Source organism: Myiozetetes cayanensis, unplaced genomic scaffold (genome assembly GCF_022539395.1).
Source record: "Myiozetetes cayanensis isolate MyiCay16 unplaced genomic scaffold, myiCay2020 scf23, whole genome shotgun sequence".
Classification (NCBI taxonomy): Eukaryota; Metazoa; Chordata; class Aves; order Passeriformes; family Tyrannidae; genus Myiozetetes; species Myiozetetes cayanensis.
The window spans coordinates 6,560,290-6,587,115 of record NW_026087445.1 but is presented as its reverse complement, the minus strand read 5'-3'; the positions used below and the strand labels follow the sequence as shown (position 1 = coordinate 6,587,115).

General features: G+C 44.9%; 1 protein-coding gene across 1 annotated transcript; it reads left to right on the top strand.

Annotated features, from left to right (window-relative positions):
* The first annotated feature begins 186 nt into the window (after positions 1 to 186).
* SETX (senataxin) lies at positions 187 to 25,920 on the top strand. The gene is given in 28 exon segments (XM_050319711.1): positions 187 to 248; positions 1,136 to 1,323; positions 2,465 to 2,645; positions 3,627 to 3,837; positions 4,038 to 4,147; positions 4,387 to 4,606; positions 4,896 to 5,015; positions 6,034 to 6,205; positions 6,475 to 6,565; positions 7,106 to 9,025; positions 9,028 to 9,636; positions 9,639 to 11,255; positions 12,112 to 12,211; positions 12,670 to 12,846; positions 13,460 to 13,692; positions 14,170 to 14,337; positions 14,831 to 14,969; positions 15,824 to 15,925; positions 16,182 to 16,294; positions 16,947 to 17,018; positions 17,860 to 18,009; positions 18,482 to 18,589; positions 19,172 to 19,359; positions 19,963 to 20,055; positions 20,666 to 20,830; positions 21,306 to 21,443; positions 22,355 to 22,442; positions 22,912 to 25,920. Coding segments are annotated over 26 exon segments (8,256 nt in total). The 5' UTR covers positions 187 to 248; positions 1,136 to 1,323; position 2,465; the 3' UTR covers positions 23,884 to 25,920.
* The last annotated feature ends 906 nt before the right edge of the window (positions 25,921 to 26,826 follow it).

Sequence of the window (26,826 nt, the reverse complement as noted above, 5' to 3'; positions counted from 1 at the left end):
TGTGTTCTCATTACGGGCAACAACTTCAGGCAGCTGGAGCCGGGCGCGCGTTTGGGGTGGGATTTTACTATTCCACTCCTTATTTAATTCCACCCTGGAGGGCTGCCCGCCCCTCAGCGCCCCCTCGCTGGCCCTTTAAGGCCCCTCCCGCCCGGGTAACCGAGCGCCCGCTTCCGACTGCGCCCGGAAACGTGGGGGGCGCGGCGGCCTCAGGGCGGCACCGCCGGGAGCGGGGGGAGCGGAGTGAGGTGAGGGCAGAGCAGAGCAGAGAGGAGCGGGAGCGGCGGGACCGCCCGCCCGGAGCCGCCGCCACCGCCGCGCTGCCCCCGGCGCGCCCCGAGCGCGGGGCCCTCAGGCCGCCTCAGCGCCCTTCGCGTCGGGCCGGCCCCGCTTGGCGGGAAGGGCGGCGGGGCCCAGGGGGGCTGTTGGGGGGCGCACGGGGCGCTGCGGGGGTTGGAGGCGGGATTGGGGTTATTGGGGTTATTGGGGTTGCTCCAACCGCGAAACCGAAAGCGCTTGCGGGGGCCGGGGCTCCTCAGCCGGTAGCGGCGTTACGGGGGAAGGCGCCGCTCGCAGCCCAGGTTGGTATGCGTGCTTTAAAGCGGTTTCCTTGCTTAGCGTGCGTAGATAAATGTTTACTTCTTTCCTCGACCAAGCGGGTGTTGTCGTACCCGCCCAGCTGGAAGGACAGGAGGGATTCGGTTGCAGAGCCTCCTTATCGCTTCGTGGGGTCCGCTCAATGGAACCTGTGTTATCCTAAATGCCAGAGCGATTCTGAGACTATTTGTGGTGATTTATTGCCCGCGAGGAGGTTGGAGCAAGGTGGGGGTCGGCCTGTTCTCCCCCACAGCCCGTGACAGGGGAGGTAACACAGCCTGCAGCTGTGCCAGAGGATGTTCGGGTTGGACAGCGGGAAGAATTTGTTCAAGAAAGGGCTGTTAAACACTGGAAGGGGCCGCCCGGAGAGGTGGTGGAGTTGCCATCCTTGGAGTTGTTCAGGCAACAGCTGGAGGTGGTACTCAGTGCTCTGGTCTGACAAGGTGGTGACCAGTCACAGGCTGGACCCGAGGATCTCAGGGGGCACTTTTGATTGATTCTGTGACTCAGTGGTTTGATTTCTGTTTTGCTGCTGTAGATCCTCGAAATACCGCCGGGACTTGGTGGCCAGGGGATGGATTGCTGAGGACTCTGCTCTGCTGTGCTGCTCTCAGGGCATGGATGGCTGAAGGGCTCAGCTGCCTTTCCTGCCTGCAGGGCAGTGCTGTTCTGCTTCCCACCATGTGACTGGCACACCTGCACAGCAAAGAGCTTCCCTTTCCAAAGGTAAAGGCCACGGAGGTGATTGTTGGGGTTTTCCCAACATGAGGACTATGGTTTGGCTTTGTCTGGCTTTCTTTGTTACGCTGAATAAGGGAGGCAGTTACCATCTTTCTTTTCATACACTTAGTTCAAGTGTTTGTGCTTTTTCAGCCTTCCAGTATCTGAAAGGGCCTACAGGGAAGCTGGAGAGGGACTCTCCATCAGGAACTGTAGTGATAGGACCAGGGTGAATGGGTTCACACTGACAGAGAGGCAGGGTTAGAGGAGATATTGGGAAGAAATCTGTTCCCTGTGAGGGTGGGGAGGCCCTGGCACAGGTTGCCCAGAGAAGCTGAGGCTGCCCCATCCCTGGGAAGTGTCCAAGGCCAGGTTGGACAGGGCTTGGAGCAACCTGAGCTAGTGGAAAGTGTCCCTGCCCATGGCAGGGGGTGAAATGAGATGGTCTTTAGGGTCCCTTCCAACCCAAACCATTCTGTGATTCCAGTGTTCTGCTGAATTTTTCAGACCAGCAGGGTCTGAGACGACTCTGCTGCTGCTTAGTGAAGAACTTCTGTTTTTAGAGGAAGCAACCTGTGGTGAGAATTCTGTCACACTTTGTAACTCTTAACAGTAATGAAGACAGCGAAGTTCTCCCTAAATATCCTTTGCTTGTGACAAGAGGGATTTGTTGACCTATAAATTTTAGCAGGAGATTAAGGAAAAAAGCTAATTAAATTCTGTGCCACTAGACCTAGATTCCACAGTCACCTGTAAATTAATATAAAGAGCTTTAGCATTGTAGGTCTGGAAATTGCATTATTTGTGGGTGAGGATATTTTTGTGTGTGTGTGTGTGTGTGTGTGAAAAATGAATTTTCACTCATTATTTCACAGTCTGCAAATTCAGCTTCTCTTTGGTGCTTTGCCTGAGGAATGGCAAGCAGTAAGGGTATTTCTTTGTGATGATGTTCCTTTAATGCTTTAATCTGTTTAACTGCCTGCACCTGTAGGAATATATAAGAACACCTGCATCTACTCTGTTAACGAGCCCAGAAATCCTGAAGCTCGCCACACCTGAAAAGTAACTGCTGTTGTGAGCTACTGGGAAACATTTTGCCTCTTCCAGGCCTTGGACTTTATTAATTCCTCGTTTTTCCCACCCCTAGAATGAGCACATGCCGATGGTGCACCCCGAGTGGCCCTGACACCACCGAGTTCCTGAAGCACTATGCCACTGAACAGCTGTCCCAGGACGAGTTTGAGGGATCCAACGATGATCTCAGTTACTGCCTGGAGTGTGTGGTTGAATACCACAAGGCAAGGCAAGAATGCCCAAGGTTGCATAAGGTAATTAAGGGATTAATTAAGAGGCTTCTCTGTGTGTGCCAGCCTCAGTGTAGGGGGAGTTTTGCACCGGGGTTGTGTTTTACTGTTTTTTGGGAACGGGGTGTGTTGATTTTGAACTGTGCCCTTTTCACGTGGAGCTGTAAACAGCTGATTGTTAAGTGAAGACCCTCTTGTTTTGCATATATTCAAATTAGCAAGAACTAAACCAGTAGTGGGAAGTTGCTGACTAGACAGTATAGCTTGGACTTTATTCACGCTGTGCTGCTTTGTCATGTGAAACAAAGAACATCTGCCAGACTAACATTTCTGCAATTTTTTTTTTTTACTTTCCTTTTTTTGTTTGCTTTCACTTCTCGCTTGTAGTTTTCTACTCTGTTTGAATTTCAGAGGTCAGGCCTTGCAAGTCTGTGAGACCGTGCAATTAAAAGCAATCAGAAAAGTTTGAAACCCCTTAATTTTTTATTAGAAGTATTTTGCAATTCTCCCTCACTAGTATCCAGTGTCCATGTAGAGTGAGCAAATCCCTACAAATATCCAGCCAGTCAGTTGGTCTGTTTGCAATGTTTATGTTGTTTTCCTTCTGTTAATTGCAAAATCCACGAGAGGGCAACATGACAAAATTGCTTTTCCCATCTTCCTAAATACGATATTTTTCTATACCTATGTCCTTCCTTGTATTGGCCAGTGGCCTGAAATAATCACTGAAATACGAATGTTTAGCAGAATTATGAAATTGCTCCTGGTTTGAAGGCTGCTCTTTTAAAAAATTGCTAACCTGAAGTGAGAGTTTTGTGGTTTGCACAGTTGAATTCCGTGCCAAAGCTTCAGGGTTTTGTGCCACGCTTAGGAAGAAGCTTTTCAAAATGAAATCTGAAATTTTGGAAGTTCGGTTTAAGTGTCTACGTGTGATAATAAATGCCCTTAAATCACCTCCTTCACAAATGCACTTTGATGAGTTGTTTTTCCCCCCACTGTGAACAGGACCTGTGGGACCTGGAAACGGCCCGTCTTGTTGCCCACATGGAGAAATCCATGCAGGAAGAAGGGGGGGAAGAGGATGAGTTGTTTCTAGTGGATGAGAATGGAGAGACTCGGCTGTCTGGTTACGTGGGCCCTGATTTTGAGAATAACCTGCGAGTGCCCCTTCTAGAAATCCTGAAATATCCCTACTTGCTGCTGCATGAGAGAGTCAGTGAGTATCTGATCGTACACCTGTGGAGGGAATGGTGTTGTTTCCAGTGAAGAGGGTGAAAATAACAAGTAGTAGTTAAGCCAAAATATCAGTGTGCGTGTATATATCTTCTTTGTTTATTTTGACACTAAGTAGTTGTTTGGGGTTTTTTTGTGAGCCTACAGATTAGTCCTTACTGCAACTGTGTCTTACCCTTTTAGGTGAGCTGTGTGTGGAAGTGCTCTGTAGGATGGAACTCGGCCATGACTCCTTTCAGGTCTTTGAAAAATACCCAGGAATTTATCTCTTTTTGGTGCACCCCAATGAGGTGGTAAGTTCCTCTTTCTCTTCTGCTGAATTCCAGGGAATTCTGGTTTCATGCAGCATGTTAATACTGAGTGCTGTATGCTGAGCCTGGTCCTAAGGTTATTTTGGATAAAGACTGATTTTTAATTATTCTATTAGTAAAATATGCCTTTTTCCCATTTGTAGTAGCAATGGTAATCTTAGAGAATTGTGATTTTTATTTGTTCTCTTTATTAATGCATCCCTTTTTATTTCAATCCATAGATTCGCCGCTGGGCCATCCTAACAGCAAGGAATTTAGGGAAGGTTGACAGGGATGATTACTATGACTTAGAGGAAGTGCTGACTTGTTTGTTCAAAGTTATTGAGCTGGGGCTTTTTGAGAATCCAGATATTTACAGCTCTTCAATGTATGAGAAGGGTAAACTCATCCTTCTGCCAGCACACTTGTATGATACAACCAACTACAAGAACTACTGGCTGGGTGAGTATTTATGATCAGAAATGAATCTCTGGAGTCTCTCACATTTGTAAGCACTTGTTTCAAGTCAGAGCTCTGCAGTTTCATAGGTGCTGTGTCAAAGGGAGAATTGAATGTTGCACAGCTGCAGTGATGAGGTTTTGTTTAATTAGTTTCATATTGCTGCTCATCTCTTTTCTCACGTGTTTCACTGGTAATGGCATTTGGAAAATGATCCTGGATTTGGTGAAAATCTGAACAAATTCTTGCAAATATGCAGACAGGTTGCTTCCTTTTTCCCATTCTTCTCTAGGAATTTGCATGTTGCTGTCAGTGCTGGAAGAACAAGCTATGGACTCTTTGTTGCTGGGCCCAGACAAACAGAATGATTTCATGCAGTCCATACTTCACACTATGGAGAAAGAAGCAGCTGGTAACGAATTTTGATACTTAAAGACAGTTCATAGCCTGTTTGTCATCTTTATCAAACTTTCTTGCTTAATTAAGTTCTTAGAAGTGTAGTGATGAGGTGATTTTAACTGAGGCTTATTTATCTTCTGGAAGGTGCACAATATTTGGCCACTGCTGACAAATGCTGAAGAATGACATTCAGAGTCTGAAGTGGAGGAGGGATGGCAGTGCTTTACCCGAGGCTGGTTTAGGGCAGATTTGAGAGGACAAATCTATAATTTCTCTCATTATTTTCATTTAATGTACAGGCTGGGTGTGCATCCACAATGCACATTTCATTGTGGCATGAAGTTAGAATTTTGAGTCCTAAAGTAAAGGAGCACTTCTGAATTGCTGCAGCTTGCCTTAAAATTTGACTCTTCCATCTGTCTATTTGAGGGCTTCCCTTTTGCAGCTGAAAATTTAGATTTATAGTTTAGATAAGCAGCCTGTGGGTAGATCTTGTGGGTCACGTGCCATGACATAGTCTGGGAGTGGCACATGAACTCAAAACCAGAACTGCCTCTTAAATTACTAGATCTCTATAGACTTAGTGTGTTAATCAAGAATATATTACATGAAGGAGGAAGAACACACTTGAAGGAAAACCAATTGCTTCTGGTATAAATGTAAAGTATAAATTGTCATAGCTGTGTAAGTTGTGCCACTTCTTAGCACAGCCCAGCAAAAATCAGTGTAGAAGAATCCATTTCATAGAGTTGAGAAATATTAGTATTATTTAATATTAACAAGGGGCATCCAGGCTCCTGTTGATTTAAGGCTGCCTAAGGAACAGTGTCCCTGTACAGATTAGTGAGCTTGACTTTTTTCCCATCCTTTCTCCAGGTTAAAAAGTATAGTTGCAACTTACCAGAATACTTCTTTTTACATTGATATTTAAGAAAAATCAATGAGAATTAACTACTTTTTAATTTCAGCTTAGTCTAAGAATGTCCAGGACTTGCATTTCAACTGTCCCCACTGTTACTGTTGTATTTCAGGTGATTCCACTGACCCCTTCTGGCCTGCCCTGCATTGTTTCATGGTTATTTTGGATCAGCTGGGATCTAAAGTTTGGGGTCAACTCATTGATCCTGTCCAAGCCTTTCAAACCATTATCAACAGTGAGAGCTACAAAAATGAAATTAAAAATATACGCAATAGCTTTACGAGGTCAGTGTTGTTAAGAGGGTAGAACAGTTGTATGAATTTAGAGTAGAACCTGATCTTGGATTTCTTGTCAGTGCTGCTGTAACCTGGGGGTGGGGAGGGACATGGCAAGTAAAAAAAAAAAAAAGTTTCCAACTTCAATCAATGAAAAGTTGAAGTAGGTCCCCTAAATTTGTGAGGTACTTCCAGTAAATATGTGCTTGCTACTTTTTGGCAAGTCTGATGCCTGTTACACTTGTTGTTTTTTTTTTTTTTTCTGTGTTTCTTTTTAGGACAAAATCTGAACCAGAGTCAGACTATGGTGATGACATGATTACTTGCAGTCAGATTGTGTACAATTACAACACAGAAAAGCCTCAAAAGGTATTAAACTGTTCTTTTTATTTTCCTATTCTTTGAACTGTGGTCATTTTTTCTTGTTACAAAGCAGAGTAAATATTTGTGAATGTGCCCTTCTCTTGATGTGTTGTATTCATGAAGTGTCTTTTTATAAAGGCTTTAAATATGTATTTGATTACCTGAGGTTAAATTATGTCAGCATAACATTGGAGAGTTCACAATGATTTTTAAAGGAACTTCTATTTCACACTGACTTCATAGGTTACATTTTAGGAAAAAAGCTCCTTATACACGTGTTTGGTCTTTGTTTTTTGCATTTTCTTAAATTTAAATTTTACTGCATGTGGGAATACTGTGGGGTTTTCATGCAAGCACAGACGACTCAACACACCAATATGATGATCAGAGAACACCATTTATTTGAATCAAGCCGCAGTCTTTTATGCAGTTTTTTAACAATACTTTTCTATTAACTCATTTCTTTCATGCCCTTTCCCACTCTGATAGCTGGTACTGCAGATGTGCAGATCAGTGAGGGTGATGTGTGGTGGCTTTGTCTTGCAGGACTCTGGCTGGAAGGCTGCCATCTGCCCAGAGTACTGCCCCAACATGTATGAAGATATGCAAACACTGGCTAACGTGCTGCAGTCCAACATCGGCAAAGACACGCGTGTCCATCCCAGCACCTTCCTCTGGTTCATCCCTTTTGTCCAGTCGCTCATGGATCTCAAGGAATTGGGTGTGGCCTACATAGTAGAGGTCATCCACTACCTGTGCTCGGAAATCAGAGATATTCTCATTGAAAGCCTCCAGCAGTGTGACAAAATCTCGGAGTTTTTCCTCCTCATCTTGGTGTGCATCGTTGAACTCCACAGGAATAAAAAGTGCCTGCACTTGCTGTGGATCAGCTCCCAGGAGTGGGTGGAAGCAGTGGTGAGATGTGCCACCCTTCCAGCCAGGGTGTTCACGTGGCGCACGGACAAAACCTCCGGGCCCTTTGGGAAAGGCTCATCCGCGGGATCTTTCCAAGCCTCCAACTCGGTGCAGCACGCCTGTGTGCAGCTCATCCGGAGCCTCCTCAAGGAGGGCTACCAGATTGGGCAGCAGGCCCTCTGCAAGAGGTACCTGGACAAGCTCAACCTCCTCCTGCGAGGAAATCTCTCCATGGGTTGGCAGCTGAACATCCAGGAGACCCAGGAATTACAGACGTGCTTAAAGCAGGTTTTAAGGAGTATAAAGGGCAGAGCGTTGAGTGCCTCTGTGGCCAAAGGGAGCAATTCAAACTCTTCAGCTTTGCCAACTGTTTCTCTAAAGCAGGAGAAGAACGTGGGCGATGATGGATTCAGGACGAGTGCACATGAGAGAGGTGACCTTTATTCTCCATCTGTCATATCAAAGGAAAGCGGAGATTGTCAAGGGAACCTTTTCCCTAGAAGAAAAAATGCCTGGGAAGAGGAATCTAGAGATGCACCTAAAAGTTCAGCACCGTGGACATCCACAGGAGGTGTCTTGACAGATATTAAAAAGGAACCTGATGACTCAGCAGCTCAGGAATTTATCTTCCCACAGAACTCTTTGGCAGCAAAATTACGTAGAAAAGTTCAGGAAAATAGGAACGATGACTCTGTGGCAGGGAAATGCAATATGGATAATCAGGGCTTTCAGTCAAATGCCCAGCATTCAGATTTCAGAAGAGGCAGAGAGCTGGGAGTCATAGAGGAAGCAGGACCCTCAACGGCACGTTATCTGTCTGCTCAAACTCATCTTGGGTCTTCATCTTCAAGGAATTGCAGAAGTGTGCAGGAGACAAGTGTAAACAGCTTGTTTCAATCCAGAGTGGTCCTCACTAAACAGGGATCAAAAGAAACATCACTGGATTGCTCTAACTGCCCTAAAAATGGACCTGGTATGCAAGAGAAGGAAGATAACAGTATTAACACTGACATGCCAAGTTCAGACTGGGACCAGCCTAATTTCAGTGACCTGGCTAAATATGACTGTAAACATGAAATTTCAAACACCTTTTGTACTACTAAAGTTTCAGCAAATGGCTGTTTTCCATCTAGGTCTGAAAACAAGAGGGATGTGTCCAACCCTGCTCTTCAGATCAGGCCACTGTCAGTGAAGCATGAATCAAGTGACAGGTTGTTTACATTTTCAGAATATTTCAAGAGGGGAAACAGTTCAGAGGGGAAAGAAGAGGATTTTGGGAAGATGTTTTCTGAAGATGATACTTTATCAGACTCCCAGGTTGATAGAGAACTCAGTAAATTATCTTTAGCTGCTTATGCCAAAAGTGTTAATTTTCCCTTGGAGTCAGGCCAGGAAACCTCAGAGTACCAGAATCTAAGTGATATTAGGAGGAAAGTGAAAGGTGCTGTAAGATCTTCCAATGAAGGCCAAGGTACCAGGTCTCTCTATGATGGAGATTGCCGTGACAATCAAGTCATTATAATTTCAGACTCTTCTGATGAAGAAAAAGTGTGGGTGACAAGGAGGAAGCAAAAACCAAGGATGAAAATGCTTGTCCTGCAAAGCTGCCTTCATTTTCCAACAGCACTTCTGATACTGATATCAAAATGGAATCAGAATCTCCAAGGCCTCCCTTGTCAATGGATGACTGTGATTCTCAGTTCTTTGAGTTTGAAACAGATGCTGAGGTGTTTTCAGCTTGGCAAGATACTCAAGCCTATGCTACAGAAGCAACCCAGGAGTATAAACAAGGTGATGTTTCAACAGCAGTTGACAGTAGTTCAGATGACTTCCTGAACAGTAGCATAAACGAGTGGGGTTATGATCTGGATTACCTCAGTGATGATACCATGGGAGAAACAGCAAGCTCGGTAGAAAAGCAGATAGAAGACATTTCTCATCAGAAAGAAGCTGACGATAAAAAAGAGGCAACTAACTTGATGTTGCAAGAATCTGTTAGAAAGGAAGACGCAAAAGGGCAGCTGGAGGAATTTGCAGACAAAGGTGGTGCTGCTGAAGGCTTCACCCTGGGCTCACCATTGCCTGAACCCAGAGCATCTACATCTACCACCTCACTGGCTTCAAAGCTGGCCTGGAAGAAAAACACCGCGAGCCCTCCGAAGGCCGCGCGGCAAAACCTAAATTAGCCATAACTGCCCAGAGGAGCCCCAAAAACCCTACGGTCAAAACAGCCCAACCCAAAAAACCCCTCCCTTCGAGCACCTCGGAACACCCCGAGCCCGGCAGGTCGATGCCTGCTGTGGTGCCTCCGAGGAGAGCCCGGCAGCGTCCTGCTCCCACCTCGACCGCGGAGAAGCTGGGGCTGAAGAAGGGCCCCCGCAGGGCCTTCGAGCTGTCGCAGCCGTCGCGGGAGAGCGTGGCGCAGCTGCGCAGCCACGGCAAGGCCGCGGGCAGGGTGGGCGCCGCGCAGAGGCTGCGAACCAAGCTCATCGACGCCCAGAGCCTGTCCGTGAAGCGCAACAAGAAGCTGCTGGCCTGCCAAGACCGCCAGTTCTTCAGGCAGATGAGGCCCAAGAGAAGCGCCAGGGTGAGGAGTCCGGCGGGGAGCTCTGAGAGCAGGAACAGAAGAGGCGTCAGGGGGTGCGTGAAGCCCGTGGAACAAAAGGCTCCGAGTTTTGAGCTGGCGTCTGGGGAAGATCAAAGAGAGGAAACTGCTGGTCTGTCTGCCGGCGAGAGAAAATTTGGAAGCCTGTCTGTGGAAGGCGGGGCGTGTGCCTCTAAAATGCCTGGCTCTTCAGATTGGAACAGAAAATGGGAGGATAACAGTGGGATGGCTCCTGTCCCTATGGATTCAAGTCTCTCTTCCACTGCACTTGCAGATGATAAAGATGAATCTGCAGGAGCAAGTTGCACCGTCCTGCCTGAGAGCGAGGTGAAAACTTCAAGTGGTTGTAAATCATATGAAAGCAATGAAGATGATGATGATGATAATCTGTTTTTAACTCAGTTAGATCCCGTGGACATGGAATTATGTTCTCAGGAGGAAAGTTTTGAAGATACTGCTGTAGATACTAAAACCCCAGAGGAAACGAATGCTGCTGAAAGCCTTCAGCAGAGCGAGTCCCCAGCTATTCCAACATGTAAACACGAAGGCTGTGTGGAGAAAGTGGAAAAAGCAGGGGAGTCCTGCAGTAAACACACAGCCACCAGCTCGGGAGCGGAGCACGTGTTCGCCAAACCTTCTCTGCTGCCTCCCAAAGCCAGAAAACCTTCCACTACCAAGATCTTCAGCTCGGCAAGCTCCTCCCGCAACGCCGCCTTCAGCAAGGACCTGGAGGACGTGAAAAAGCCGCCGCCGCCTTCCAAAAGCAAAGTGAACGCAGCGAAACCCGCCGTGGTCAGACCACCCCTCCCGAGAGCGTACGTGCCAGCGGGAAACCAGCCGTGCAGGGCTCCGGGCCTCAGCCACGTACCTCAACCCCAGCTGTCTAACAACGTCCTGCAGTCGCAGAACAGGCAGTATGACAATGCTCTGAACATCTCCAGAGGCTCTGCACGAGGAGTTTATTCCTCCTTCCTCGGCGCTCAGCAGCGCGATCACAGCATCTTCGTTAATCAGGTCCTGACGTGGACTTACGAGATGTTCGCCAACTTCAGCTACTTCGGAACTCCAAATCATCTCCTGCAGTCTGTGGTGGCCTCTGTTCCTGTCCAGTTTCAGGACTACAATGACTATTTTAATACCTTCTTCCCCTTGATGATGCTGAACGCCTTTGAAACAGTGAGTAGCTTTCTGCCTTTCGGTTTGGTTGCATCGACCCTGGTGAATTTTACCAAGAGATTAAAACCTGGTTTTTGTCCTCTGTTTTTACCATCTGAAAATGTTGAGATACAGATCAGAGTAGAGGAATGATTTGGGGAAAATGACCTAGACAGTTCTGTTTTAAGATTGGGGACTACCAGGCTTATTCACCTCAGTGAAGTGTTTTGGTTTTTTTATTCCCCCTGGGTGCAAATCCACAATAACATGTAAAATGAGAGACAAAGGAGATGGTTCCTCTAGAGAATATAAAGCCTCAAAGGAGAAACCCTTAAGAAACTGAGGTCCTTCAGTGACAGCATTTGTAAAAAGAGGATAAAACCCTACTGTTTAGATTTCTGTTGAGAACTTATGTGAGTGCTGGTTAATCCAAGTATTTTTTCCCAAACTTTAATAGTTTATAGTTTAATAACAACAAAACTCAGTGTTCCTTCAGCTGATGTCTGAATGCTTTCAAGTTCAGTCATTGCGTGACTTCCTCTGTAGAAATAAGGTAAAAAATTAAGTCATGCCAGAATAGTATTGATATTTTAAGGTGAAAATGCACTTGGGGGAACCCACATTTGTTTTGAAGAGCTTTAAGAAAGCCCATTAAATGGGTGAATGGGGAGGAAGCAATTTTGTTTGCCCTGGGTGTTTACATATAAGGTGTATGCTGATGTGAAAAAAAGAACTGGGTAAGATTCCTGGTCTATTTACTTGGCAGTCTGGCAGCTTTCTTTTATTTCTATGTAGTGTATTTGCCCTTTGAGTCATGACAAGTTCTTCTTATACACTAAACCCTTCAAAGTATTTTTATTTACTTTTCAACACGTAGCTGGCACAAGAGTGGGTAGAAAATCAGAAAGCAAGAGAGAAGAGTTACTGCTTCACCTTGGAGAACTTCTCTGCTGACATGAATACAGCACATTTTACAGGTAAGGATTGTTTTGGTTTTTTTTTTAATAAAATCTTCTGATTTTCAAGTAGGCGATGCCATATAATGAGCTGGCACTTACAGGTAGAGGTTTTTTTATTTGCTTTAAATACAGAGAGGATCTTGACTCTGCTATTCTACAGAATGCATGTAACAGAAATATGTATTTTGCAGGGAATTTGTGCCTTCCCTGTCTCTCACTTGGGATTTCCTTTCAGCTTTCTTTGATAAAGTCAGTCCTGGGCTTGCTCTGGTTTTATGCAGTGCTGTGCTCAGGCTTAAGAATGCAGGATGAAGTTAAAATTCTATCTAATCTTTTGCTCTAGCCTTTAATAGCTTCAAAAGTTAACAGATGAGTGTTATGAAGTCCTTGTGATGTGTTAATTGTAGCATTTCTGGAGTCAGAACCGCAGCCGCTTTCTTTTCAACGCTCTCATTTCAACCTGTATTTTTGGGTAGCTCATTTTCGAGAGGGTGACTTGGCAAGGCAGCTTCATCCAAAGGAGGATGACTTAATCCTTTTGGTGGTCCAGATGGAAAAGGACACCTTTGGGGAAGAAGGTGGGATGGAGAACCACGTGGTGAATCACGTCGGGCTCGTGACGCGATTTTCCCGTGCGTCTGGTTATACAGCGAGTGAGTACTTGTGGGGGGAATAAAGGTGGGGTTCTTCTTGGGGCCATAAAATACTTGTTCATAGCTGGCTGGTGGTATATTCTGCTTTCCTCAGAGGAAATGGGGTTGTTTTTCCACTCTAGCATCTCTGTTGTGTGCTAGAAGCTTTGTAAAAAGTCAGGAACTGAAGCTGCAAACTTGCTTTCTGTGTATTTTTCTAGGGAATTCCTTCAATACAAATGTTAATACTTCGTGTAAGAACAGAAACTAATGATAAGTGCTCTGCACACATCTTTAGGGAGGGCACTGCCATGAGAGATAAGTGCCATGAATTTCTTTGACCTCACTGACTGAACTTGTCACTACCTTCTGGAACTGAAATTGTGAATTACCAGGATCACTAAGTATCCAGTATCTGCCTGAATAAAGATCTGAGTAGTTTTATAGAGCATTGATTTGATAGGGATGGGGAAGTGTTGGGGTTTCTGCAAGAGTTTCTTTGTTGACTCCTTAGTAGAAGACAGCACCTTGTTCTGGTGAATTAATGGAGTGACTTTCTGAAGTATCTTTCCGTTAACGACTCAGATATTTGAATTAACAGATATTTGTTTTAATTATTTCTCTCCTTTACCAGGACAACAGGAGCAGGACAGTGTCTGTCATCTCACTGTGCAGACCAGAGGCAACCTGTCCTTCTGCATCCGCAAGCAGGTGAAGTGTGTGGTGGTTGGGTCCCTGGTGACCACACACCGAACCTTCAAAGGTTTGCTGCTGCTGAGCAGGAGTCCCCTGGCCAGACCCATCATAAACCCCTGCTACAACGACTTCTGCCCCAGAGATCTGCCTGTGGTGGCCTCAGGAAGTGCTGTAAGTCCTGCAGCTGCGAGGGGGACAGGATTAACAAAGTGGGCATTTGGACCTTTGGGAGTTTTGTGAATCTGGCTGTGGAGATGACCAAGGGCAAACAGGCGAGTTCCAAAAGCACTGTTGAAACAACTCTTACAGAGCTGGCTGATTGGGTGGAGAGGAATCTGAGCTTGCTCAGGTATTTGTATTATATTGACATTGTGCACTTCAAGCAGCTTTCAGTTTTCCTTTTGAATTCTGGAGAAGTGTTCAGGAAATAAGACACAGTATGGAAAAGGTAATGTAAAAATAAAGGTGTGGAAAGTAAACAAAACCTTCTTTACAGCTTTCAGGTCAGGACTGGGAGTACCTAGAATCAAAAGCTTCCCTGCCCTTCCAGCTTTTGAGTTGTAGCAGGAGGGGTGGGGATGTTCTGGAAATCCACAAAAAGTTTGATCAACATCAATTCATTGTTTTTCCCCCTGTCTATCCCTTCAGGCTTTGTATGTGAATGAATACAATGAAGATCAAAAGAGAGCCATTGAGACAGCTTATGCCATGGTAAAGCAACACCCAGGGCTCCCCAAGATCTGCCTCATCCACGGGCCACCTGGGACAGGGAAATCGAAAACTATTGTAGGACTTCTGTCCCGTGTCCTGAGAGAAGTAAGTGAACATGATGTGAAGGTTCATTTGGTTCCTCAGTGGAAGTCAGTGATAGCTTAAACTAATTGGAAATGCAGTATTGGGAATTACTGGGGGTATAATTTATGAAGCTGAGGTGATTAAATCTGTCTTGTGGAAATAATACCCTTTGGAACACTTATTTCATAGAACTTAAAATGGAAAAATCAAACACTCGTTACATAAAAAAGTAGTACTTTTATTTATTAAGGAATGTTATTTGGCCTGTCCCACTTAAGGGTTTTTTATATAAGCAGCTGGTAGATTCAAGTACATCATTGAAGGGAATTTGTGCAAATAGCATTAATATATTTGACTGCTTGTTCCTCAGTGTAAAACACACCTTAAGGGATGTTCGAGTGCCAGAGCCCCCACACTCTGCCTGCTGATTAAGGTGAAAGTACTGTCTGGCTTCTAAATCACAAATTAGACAACCTAAAGAACCTGTTTTGGTTTGCTGTTAATTCATCTACAGAACACCAGGAATGAGAAAACAGCTCGGAAAAAGAACCGCTTCCTGGTGTGTGCCCCGTCCAACGCTGCCGTGGATGAGCTCATGAAAAAGATCATCGTGGCGTTCAAGGAGAAATGCCAGAACAAACAGGAACCTTTGGGTAGGGCTTGTCTCAAAATTCTGTTTTTATGCTAAATAGGCAAAGCCTGAAGGAGGAAGTGAAACAGTTGATTACATATTGTCTTTACATGCCCCTCTGAGCAGCTTTTTCCTCTTGCAGAACGTGACCGGTACATCCTCACAGTGTTGTTAATTTTAATGTGCTTTTCTGAAAGGTGTGTGTTGTGTGTTTCTTTTTAAATAAAATTGCACTTTGTTTTTATATAGACAGTGACCTTTTCCTCATGCTATTGGTTTAAGTTCATCAGTTTTTAAGCACTTAAAGGTTTGAACACAAGGTTATTGCCTTGATTTTGAATAAAGTTGGACTTCCCTGATCACACAGAACAAAGTGGTGAAAGTTTTGACATGTAAGAGCCCCTCATTTTTCCACCTCCCAGTTGGACTAACACCAAGTAGATGAATTCTGAACGAGGTATCTTGTCTGTGGCAAGGGGAAAAATAATCTGCATTGTAACCAAATGTTAATTTTTATCAGTTTACCAACTGCATTTCTTGATGATACTCAATAATTGTCTGAATTAGGAGTTCTTTAAGTTTGAGATAAACCTGAGAATAAGAGGTAATCTTGTTACTTCTTATTAACATTATTAACTGTTAACCACCACTAAAACACAGGTAACATCTTTTATTTTTTAGACTTTGGAATTACTGGATTTTTTTGTTGCTGCATTTAGATAAGTACAAGCAAATTGTTGAAAAACCCAGACAAGCAGAAAAGGAAAAGCCTTGTTTGATATCCACGATGTACACATTTTTTTTTTAACTCTCATACCAAAGTGGAGAGGTGACTGGAGTAATGTAAAAGTGTTTTGACTCTGGTTTTGTAAACAGGAAATTGTGGTGACATCAAATTAGTGCGACTTGGTGCTGAAAAGGCCATCAACAATGAAGTCCGGGGATTTAGCCTGGATAAGCAAGTGGAACATAGAATGAGTGAGTAACATGCAAATCAGACTTTCCCTCAGTCTTCTTTAAGAGCCTGGTGATGTTTTACATGTGGGACTACATGTCCTATAAGAAGGAATATGTTTCTACAGGAATATTTCATAAAGCTCTTTGTCTCAGTCTTAGTGGGAAAGTGGCAGTTTCTGTATGGGCCGCTTGCTTTTAAAAACCTCAGGGCTGAGAGCAAGAGTTTCTGTAACAGCTTTTCTGTTCCCCCTGTAAGTTGTCCTTTGGTTTGTGACAGAACGAAAGCCAGGGGACTCTGACCAGGATATTCAGAAGAAAAAAGCAGCTCTGGATCAGAAGCTGGACATGCTGTCCCGGCAGCGTGCCATGCACAGATGTGAGAAGAGAGAGGTAGCGAGAGAACTTTTAATCCTGTTTGTAGAATCCAAAGCATAGAGAGCTACTTTATAATGTCACCCCTGAGCAGTAAATGTCTCTCTTCACCTGCTTTTTCAACTCATGGAAAAGTTGGTTAGCACTGTAAAAGGGAATGAAGAACTTTGCATCAGGGACTTTTTTGTTTATTTACACCAGTGTTTTCCACTTGTTGCTCCAGTGTTCAGTTTGGCTCTATCACCATTAGTTTCTAATGCAACCATATTTTTAAATCCTAATGGTTTAATTTGGTTGTATACTTCAAAGCTCTGGTTTTGTTTCACTGGAAATAGTAAGAGACCTTGTGATCTGAGATTTTTAATGTGTCACACTTGAAGTCTTCAATTTTTATTTTTTTTTTTGATCTAAAAATTGGGCATTTCTGCTCAGCTTACAGATTTCTGGTGGCAAACCATTTCCCAGTTGCCCAGAAATGTAAGATGTAGTATTGTGTGTTGCAAAACCTGAATATGTTGACAACTTTCCAAGAAACTGCTCAGCTTTTTCGGACACATCTGGTATTAAAAGTTGGTCTGAGCAAGTCTAAATGTAGGGTATGGGAAGAAAGAAGAAATATGGGAAATGGGTGGTATTAAAGGTGTTTTGTCTTTATTTTTTCCCCATCTAGAGTCAAATGTTAGATGAGGAAATTGCCAGACTTGCAAAGGAGAGACAACAACTTGCTTCTCAGCAAAAGGAGGTAGGAATTTATTCTTTAAGGCAGCTCTTTATTAAACTTCAGCTGATGTATTTATATACTTGGTGTCCTTTAATTGTGGTGGAATTTGGTTTTGGTGTAGCTGGGAATATTTATAAAGTAGTAGGTAAATAAAAGATCATAAGCTAAGTTATGGACCAGCAGGTGTGAAATCTGTGTGTACTCTGGCTGGAAAAAACAACAAACAAACAGAAAACCCAAACAGGAATATTCACTGTTACAGTTGAGAGTGAGTTTTAAACAAAATGTGCCATGTTTGACAAATAAGGTAATAAAAATGTGCATGTCCTCATGTTCTAGGATGTACCTTCATCCACACTTTCATACAGTCCTGCTGGAACTGAGATGCTCTTAAATGTTCCTGAGTAAAGCAACAGCTGGAGGGCTTTTTGTGTGTGTGTAGATCTGAAAGGGGAAACAGGCACTGATAGCAAACCCAGTAATTAATGCTAAGTAGCATGAACAATGAGATGAATGAAGATCCCTCTAATGAATATATGCTGACCCTTAATGGTCATGGAGGCTTGGAGTTACAAATAGGATGGCAAACTAAACTCTGCTCTCAGTTAGTGTATTTTAGATTGCACAGCTGTAGAAAGGAGTATTTCTTTCCAGTTTGCCACCCTCACTGGCACTGACCTGGAATTTCAAGTGAAAGGAACATTTCAGTTAAATAAACTTGTGCCTTTCGTTTGCCATAATGGAGACAGTTCCATTGGGGTGGTGCATTACACACAATTAGCACTTAGACCTGTCCAGGCAGTTACCAATTGCTCTGAGGAGGTCAGAGAAAGCTAAAAGAGGTGTCCTGTTGTACCTGAAGGTTCGTGGGCACTCCCAGAAGGTGCAGGCAGACATCATCCTGGAGTCTGACATCATCTGCTGCACCCTGAGCACCAGTGGGGGGAGTCTGCTGGAATCGGCTTTCGCGCGGCAAGGCCACGACCCCTTCAGCTGTGTCATCGTGGATGAGGTCAGAGGAGCTCTGTGGCACTCCAGTGTTCTACCTCTGCTTGGGCTACTTGTAGTGGTTTGGCTGCTGGTGGAATATTTTGTGGGTTTCATGCCCCATCCCTGCCTTTTTAACTGATACCCAGCCAGTCCTGCTGTGCAGAACCATGAGGAGAAGGAATGACTTTTAATTGCTGACTTGTTTGGTGCTTTAATGGCAGGCAGCTTTTACTTAAAAATCATGGCTGAAGTGTGGTTCTTGCTGTAGAGGTTTCCAGATGGTTTGGTTATATTTATGTCTGTTTGGAGAGTTCTGCAAATGCAATTATAAAATAAATCTGGTTGCAGTCTTTAACTAGGGAAAAGTCCTTCTTTTTCCTCTTATTTTCTTTTTTTTTTTTTTTAAAGACTTAAAGCATTTAAGTTTTCTGGCTGTGTTACAGGAAATTTAAGATGCTTACAACCACTTTTTGTCCTGTCCTCATTCACAAAAGGCAGGGCAGTCCTGTGAGGTGGAGACGCTGATTCCTCTGATCCATCGCTGTAATAAACTTGTCCTTGTTGGAGATCCCAAACAGCTCCCTCCCACTGTAAAATCAATAGTAAGTGTTCAAAGTATTTTCTTTTTTCTTGCTGTGTAGTTTAAGAATCGTATTTATAGAAAATATTTAAAAGGGGGGGGAAAAAAAGAGACATTTCAGTGTAGCAACAGAAACTTCAGGTGGGTTGTGAGGGGTGTTGTGGCAGGCTCTTATTAGGCTATTTTGGGAGCTTCAGTCAGCGTCACATTCCTTAAGGAAGGGAGGATGAAGAGCATGGGCACTTCCGTACCCCCCAGGCGTGTTCTAAGGATGAACACCCAGGAGCACTTCCTCATATCCAGCACTAAGGACTGTTTTAAACAACCTGCTGAAGAAAGGAGAGAAAACAGGCTGGCTTCCTTAGAGGGATAAATCCTCTAGAGGCTTCTTTAATGAGATCCCACCTGGAAGACCTTGCTTTTCATTACTGTTGGTGTTTTTTAAAATGTTGTTGTGACTGAAACAACAAGACTTAACACACGCCAAAAATCAGAAGTGCGAGTAGTTGCCACGAACAGCTTTAATTTCAAAAAACCCAAATCCCTCTTTGTAATTTGGGACCTGATTCCCCAGCAGTTCAGTGCCCTGTGTTCCCTCTGGCAGAAAGCTCAGCAGTATGGCTACGACCAGTCCTTGATGGCCCGACTGCAGAGGCTGCTGGAGGAGCAGGTGCAGAGGAACGTCCTGCGGAGCCTGCCCGTGGTGCAGCTCACGGTGCAGTACAGGATGCACCCTGACATCTGCCTCTTCCCATCCAACTATGTCTATGGCAAAACCCTGAAGACTGCCAAGTGAGTAGCTGCCTGTTTTCCTTTCTGTCTGTCCAAGATAACTTTTTCAGGTCGGGGATATTCTTTTTGAGTCTAAAAATTCCTGAGGTTGTGGGAGGGGGAGAAGTTGTGCGTCCTGTGGGTGCTGGCTGTGATAGGTGAGTTAACTACATCCCTTAAAATGGAGCAGACAGGCTCCTGAGAGTTCATTTTTAAGCCTCAATATGTTTGGGAGCAGTAAAAATTAAGGACTCTGGCGAGTGGGGGGAAGCTGACATTTGGAATCATAGAATTGTTAAGATTGGAAAAGGTCTTTTAAGATCAGCAAGTTCAAGTGTCAGGCATGTTCACCATTAAACCATGTCCTCAAGTGCCACCTGATTTTTGAACATTTCCAGGAATGCTGACCCTGTCACTTCCCTGAATAGTTTGTTCCAACACTTCACAACCCTTTCCCTGGGAAAAATTCCTAATATTTAACCCAAACCTCCCTTGGTGCAACTTGAGGCCACTTCCTCTCGTCGTGGAGAGTTCCTTGTGTTCGATAACCTTGATATAAATAAATGAAGTATCAGTTGATAGCATTTCTGTGTGGTTACCTAGTGATTAAAATGGTATTTACAGAGCAATAGAAGAGAAAAGATGTTCTTCAGACTGGCCATTCCAGCCCTACCTCATTTTTGATGTAGCAGACGGTCGTGAGGAGCGAGACTGCGAGTAAGTCCTGCATTTTGATCAGCCAAAGTTCAGATTTTCTGACAATTAACTACCCAAAGAAGACTTATCTTCTCTCCTCTTTTGTTCCCGATATGCACTAAGTAGGTAGAACCACATTTTTTTTACTTGATTTGATTTAATTTTACAAAAACAGCTGTTGAATGTTTTTGGCTTTTTCTTATCTGAAACTGGTTTTAACCCTGGTTTGACTTATCTGTTAGATGCCAGTAAGTGCCTTCAGGCTCTGCAAACTCTACAATAGTTTGAGTTCCCGATTTTTTTTTATCATCAGTGACTTCCCTTTCCCAGGTGCAGGCTGAGGTGATGCCAGGAGGTGGCAGGCTCAGTCCTCCCTTTTGCCTGTTGTGTAAGGAAAGCACAGCTGGGAGGTGCTAAGGGAACATGGAAGTGCAGCCTTTCCCTGCCTGCACTTCTCCTGCTTGGCAGCCCCTCCTCAGGGTCTGTTTTCCAAATTCTTTGAGCCTCTGTGTGAAAGAGGCTGCACAAGCTCAAGCCAGGCTGTGACTCACAATCCCCCAACAAACTGGGCATTGAATTGGAAAGGTCTGTCCAAGGTGTTTCTGTAACATCTCCATTTTGTCCTGTTCAGCTCTTACAGTAACCCCCGGGAAGTGAAGCTGGTGATGGAATTAATTAGAACAATTAAAGAGAAAAGGAAGGATCTGGGCGTTCGTCGCATTGGAATCATCACCCCTTACAGTGCACAGAAAAAGAGAATTCAAGGTCAGCTGGACAGTGTGTTTAGGAATAACAGGTAAAGAAACCATGAGTTTTCAAAGGAGACCTGGCTCTTGCATACCAATCCTTTGTTTATCCTCTTAAAGTAACGGCAAAAACTCTCAAACTTCTTCGTCTGCTGCTAAAATTTGTATTTGGTTGTGCCTTCAAAGGGGACGTGCAACCCTCTTGCTTAAAACAGGCATGGTCTCCTTGTACCATTTCTTAGTTATTACCTGTGCACATGCTTTCATTTTCATTGCTGTTCTGAATAAAGCTGATTTAAAAGTAAACCTAAAATTCCAAGCTGTGTGGACCAGAACAGCTTTTCAATAACGATGCTGCTCTCAGAAAAGTAAATTCAGCTTTCAGGCTCGTACACAGAAGCAGAAATTTACCCTGGATGGTTTTGACAGATGAGCATTAAGGACACTGTTTGGACTCTGCATCAGTGAGTTGCTGAAAAATTCAACTAATAGAATTTAACAGCTTGCTAATTTATTCTTCAACAGCCCAGGAGAAGTGGACACAGTGGATGCGTTCCAGGGTCGAGAGAAGGATTGCATCATAGTGTCCTGTGTGCGGGCAAACAGCTCTGAGGGGTCAGCACTGGCACATGTCCAGGCAAACAGCACCAAAGGATCCATTGGGTACGTGTCCTGCACTGAATTGCAAGTTACATTTCCATTGACACTGTGGATAAAGTCATATTTTGGGTAGGACCGGTGAGAACGTTGGAGAGAACAAGTCACTTCTAGCGGTCAGTGAATTAAAGGGCACGAATTTGTGTTACTGGTTTGAGCTCTCAGAACAAAAGGGACAGGGAAGTGCTGGTGTTCTGCTCTCTGCTCCTTGCTGGGCTCCCTTAGCCCTCTTTGGGCTTGGCAGGATTGGCCTTGGGGTCTTGGCTCTGTGCATTAACACTGCAGCAGTTCCTGTTCCTGTAGCTTCTGGTACACGTTGTAACTTTCTGAATGCTGTTCTCTCAAAATGAAATCCATTTACACTCTTCACAGCGCAAAACCAGACTTTGCTCTGCAAGGATACACTTTGCACTCTCGAAGCATGACAAAGCAAAAGTCTGCCTTGACGTGCTTCCAGTGCAGGTCACCTTTAAAATAAAATATTCATGCCCAGTGCTCAGTGTTTCAGTAGGATATTTTCCCATTAATCATGCCAAATATTGTTAATCTGTTTCAGTTCAAGTCAAAAAGAAGCTTAAAGTCTTGATAGGTGAAGTGAGGTTGATGTCCTCGGTACTTTGAGGAACGTTTAAGGAAGCAGGGGTTGGCATTAAGAGGGGATTTGCTCTAAGAAAGGAAACATCAACGGCAAGAGCTGGAAAGAACTGGAATTCCCTTCAAGGAGTCAGAGTGGTGCAAGAAAACACAGTTCATGCCAAGCCTTCCACGTGAGGCAGAGCTGCTGCCAGGGGGTCTGGGGACAAGGCAGGAGCTGCTGCTGCTGTTCATTTCACTGACAATTTTACCTCTTTTTCTCACAACCCCTAAACCCTGTGGGAGGGAGTAGTTTAGGAGCTTAGTTTTGTCTTGTCACTCAGGTTCCTGGCAAGTCTTCAGCGCCTGAACGTCACCATCACCCGAGCCAGGTTCAGCCTCTTCATCCTGGGCAGGCTGCAGACCCTCATGGTAGGTGCAGTGTCAGTTGGATGGTCCTCTGTGATCCACCCTCGAGGCAGGGCTGGGAACTCAAACCCATCCTCAAGGCTGCTGCCAGGAAGAGAATAAACTTTGTGTCTTAGCCCGTGGTTGCTCTTTCCCGAGGGTGGGGGGTGTCAGTTTGCCATTAGAGGGCGATAAAGCCACGTGCCAGTGAGAGAAACCTCTGGAAATAGTGGAATGGTCATTTTTGGTGCTTCTGCTGGTTCAAAGTACCCTCCCTGTGTTACAGCAGCCAGAGTGTCTGCAGCTGTTTTGCAGCTGAAACATAAGATTCTTCCATTCCAGAAGGAACGTAACAGTGGTTTCCATGACAGTTGTGTCAGGTACCTTGGTTAAAGGGGTTGTTCATCCTCTGACACCTCTGTCCATTTGTGTTGATTTCTGGCTAACAACTGGTAGTTTTTCCCTTTTTTTTTTTTTTTTTCCTTTTTTAAAGGAAGATAAAAACTGGAATCACCTGATTCAGGATGCTCAGAAAAGAGGTGCCATTATCAGGACAGCAGAAAAGAACTACAAGAAAGATGCTCTGAAGATTTTGAAGCTCAGGCCAGCAGTGCAGCCCCCAGCCAAAGCAGGGGCAGTGACAGCTCCTCTGGTGCAGGCTGGTTCTAACAGTGGCAAGAGGGGGGAGCTCACAAATCCTGGGAGCAGCCCACGGGAAGCTGCTGCTGGCCCTGGCCATGCAGTGCCCCAAGGAAGCCGAGGGCCCTCCCAGCCTCCAGGGGCTCCAGCTACAGATTCCAGGAGGGGCAGCGTCCCTGCATCCATGGGGACTCCTGCTGGAGATTCCAGGAGGGCCAACGTCCCTGTGCCTGTGGGGACTCAGGGTGCGGATTCCAGGAGGGGCAGTGTCCCTGTTCCCACGGGGGCTCCAGCTACGGACTCCAGGAGGGGCAGTGCCCCTGCATCCCTGGGGTCTCCTGCTGGAGATTCCAGGAGGGGCAGTGTCCCTGTGCCCGTGGGGGCTGCAGCACTTCCTGCCAATCCAGAGAAACCACGGGACCCAAGGCTGGCCAGTCTGGCCAGTAGAACTGAGACAAAAGGGAAGGAGCAGGCCTTGAAAGATGGCAGCTGGTCAGCCCAGAGCAATCCAGGATCAACATCACAGCAAGGCCTTAATGCGCCCTCAGCTGCCAGGGATCAGATTTCCAGACCAGAAAATCTCAGGAAGGCCCAGCAGGCGACAGGACAGTGCAATGTGCTTTCCACATCTCCTTGCACAGCTCAGCACGAGGGTGACAGGAGAGGGGCTGTGCCCAAAAACGGTTCCAAAGCCCTCAGTGAAGGAGGTCACAGCAACAGCAGCGAGTGGAACAAGGACTGTCGTGGTTTAACCAGGAGACCATCAGAGGAACCACCAGAGAGCACAGAATCAAGCACTGCCAAGCGAAGAAAGATCTTTCATTGACTTCTCTACTGGCTCATCAGTGACAAGTGTATTCCCAGGTTTCTGTCTAGCAAGGACTGCATCTTAAATTATTCAGCACACCTGGAACTCCCTCCTGTTGATGCCACTACTCTCGGTAGATCGTTCTCCCATCCTGTCCCTAATTGTGAAGGGACTTCATCCCTGACAGATGGGAGCTTTGAGGTTTGGAGAAGAGAAGTTGGGCAGCTGCATTGCTTGGAAGAGCAGTGAATTTTGCCATCTAGGAAGCTAAGGTTGTAAATGTTTAACAATGTATATTTGTACAGTATACAGAATTATTTTAAGATTTAATTTGACAAATACGTAGCTTCTTTTTTTCCCTTGTGTAAATGCTAATTTCTTAGAGATGTAATTTTTTTATGAAGAACCAGAGCAAAGCAAAAAAAAACCACCCCCAAATCCAAAAAAAAACTAGCCAGACTTCTTTTTTCCCTTTGCACTAATGAGTAATTTATTTGATAACAAAAGTGAATGTTGAAAACGTGGTAGCAGTGGTTCTTCCTCATGCTCCACCAGTGCCTCAGGAAAGACTGAGGCAGATGTACATTGGTTGAATGGAGAGAATTCTACTTATTTTGTATATTTTATTGCCTGCTTTTATAGGAACAGAAGAGTTTTTGTTTATACAGATGTGCCTTGAGTTTTGCTGCTGCTCCATCAGTTGGGATCCCTTTCCTGTTGCAGTGGCAACACAACCTGCAGATTAAAACCCACGAGGTCTCTGTTTGTGTCCCCGTGAGGAATAATCAGCACTGTGGAATCTGGGTCGAAGATTTAGTTAACAGTTATTGGTAATAACACTTGAGTTTCTTTTTGTGGAGCTTTTTGGAGATCTACAGGGGTAAAAAGGGCAGGTAGTTCTTTCTGGATGTTATTACTGGATTCTTTCCACTGTGCTGATGAGGAATATACAGCCACTAACAGGGGATGGGGGGGAAAAAAAACCCAAGCTCTTTGTAAGGAAGCCTTCCTCTAATCATAACATCTCACAATAAAAGTGGAATTATTTCTACTAAGATTTCCTTTGGGTCACTGTGAAGTATCACTTTCTTTTTCTGGAGCCACGTTTCTGTCTCAGGGAGGGGGGAAGAGCAACATTTCACCTGCACAGAGTTTTGCATGGAGGCAGCCTGGGAGTGCAGGCAGGGCCCTGCTGTCCCTTGCTCACTGACTGAACCATTGTCATGCCAGGGGCTTTGCTGAAGCAGAAGAGCCACCAGAATTCTCTTTGCCATCATTTTTAGTCCCATTTTCTGTCCTGCACTCAGGATCAGTGTTGGTTTTGCCCTTTCACCCCTCCCCTGCCCAGTGATCCAGTGCAGGGAGACTGGACTTGCAGCACTGCCCATCAGGTGCTGGTTCACACTGTAAGTGCCAGTAAAACACATCCTTTAATGCCTCCCAACCTGGAACAAAGGTGCTTTACTGGCAGCAGCTGCACTGTGGGTGTGTTGGGAGGCTTTGAGTTGCCATCTGTGACTGTCCAGCTTGTGCTGTGCAGGACAGAGCATTTCAGTGCAACAGGGTGGAGTCCTTGAGATCCCTGTGAGGTGGGAGCAGCATCTGTGCATTGTCTGGCTTAAATTACTCGTTCTGTTGCAGTCTGAGTGGCTTCAGTGAGCCCTGGCCACCTCTTGTTAGCACTGTGTGCTCTTCTCCAGCTGCTGTGGCTCTTGTTGGGAGATGAGGGGAGGCAGCTGGAGTGACTCTGACTTTAATGAACGGGACATTTCGGTCACTCCCCCATCACGGGCTCCCTGCCCTGGGTGTTATCTCCCTTTATGTTAATAGGAATATTTAAAAACACTGCCATCTTTCAACCCCCTTGGCTCCTGTTGGCAGGGCTGTGCTGCCCTGCCTGCTGTTTGTACTTAGCACATTAAAAGGCTGCTGCTCTGTGAACCCCACGGCTGGGGAAGCCACTTGGACTGTCTTGATGTAAATAAAGTGAAGCTGGCACCAAAATAAAATGAGGAAATGCTTTGCTGGTAATTAAATACAACTTTGTCACAAGAATGTTTCTCGAGCTTTTCTTCCAGTTGTCTTTCTCCTCAATCTGCATTTTCAGAGCGTGTTCTGAGAGTGATACTTGCCCCATGCTGGAAGGAATTTTGTTGTAACATTTCATTTTTATTCTGCTCTCCAACACCCGTGTTTTTCCATAAATCCTCTCTGAGGTGTGGTCAGTGGCTCAGACTTTTTTGCTGATTTAATCCAGGATTTATCTGACTGGAGTTGTTGGTCTTTCAGTGGTGGCTTATTGCTGCCATATCAGTGGGTATCATTAATGATGTATTTATGAATAAAACAATGCCTGGGTTGTTGCACTTAGAACACTTCTCCCTCTTCACATACCCCTCAGAGCAGGTTTATAGCTTTAATTAACTTTTTTCCCCTTTTGTTTTATACCCATAACATGGAAAACCAAACAAAATCCCATCCAAAGCACTCTTCTCACGGACTCAAATCTGCAATGGGCACCAAACAGATCAGGTACAATTTTCATAACTTCTCTGCTGTTTCCACTGTGTGTTACAAAGTGCTGGGTAGTGATGGGGCAGTCAGTGTGTGTAAACTGTGAGCACAGACTTGCTTTAGTCATTTATAACATCTCAGAACTGGTGGCCATTAGAGGAGGCTGTTTAATGATTCCTGAGTGTTGAAATTTGGAACAAAATCAGTGAAGAAACATATTCAACACAACTTTCTGTAAAACACTTTATTGGAGGTCATGCCAAAACCCTTTGGAAGGAGCAGTATCCAGGTTTTTATACAGAGGCTTCCATGCTGTTTCCAAGCTTGGCAGCTCAATTCTGAGTGCAAAGCCAGTTCCCTCTGTGGTCTTGGATATCAGGAAGAAGGGAAAGTCTTCTTGTAAGTGTTGGACTATGTTTTGTTCAGAGTTCAGGGTTTTTGGGGTGT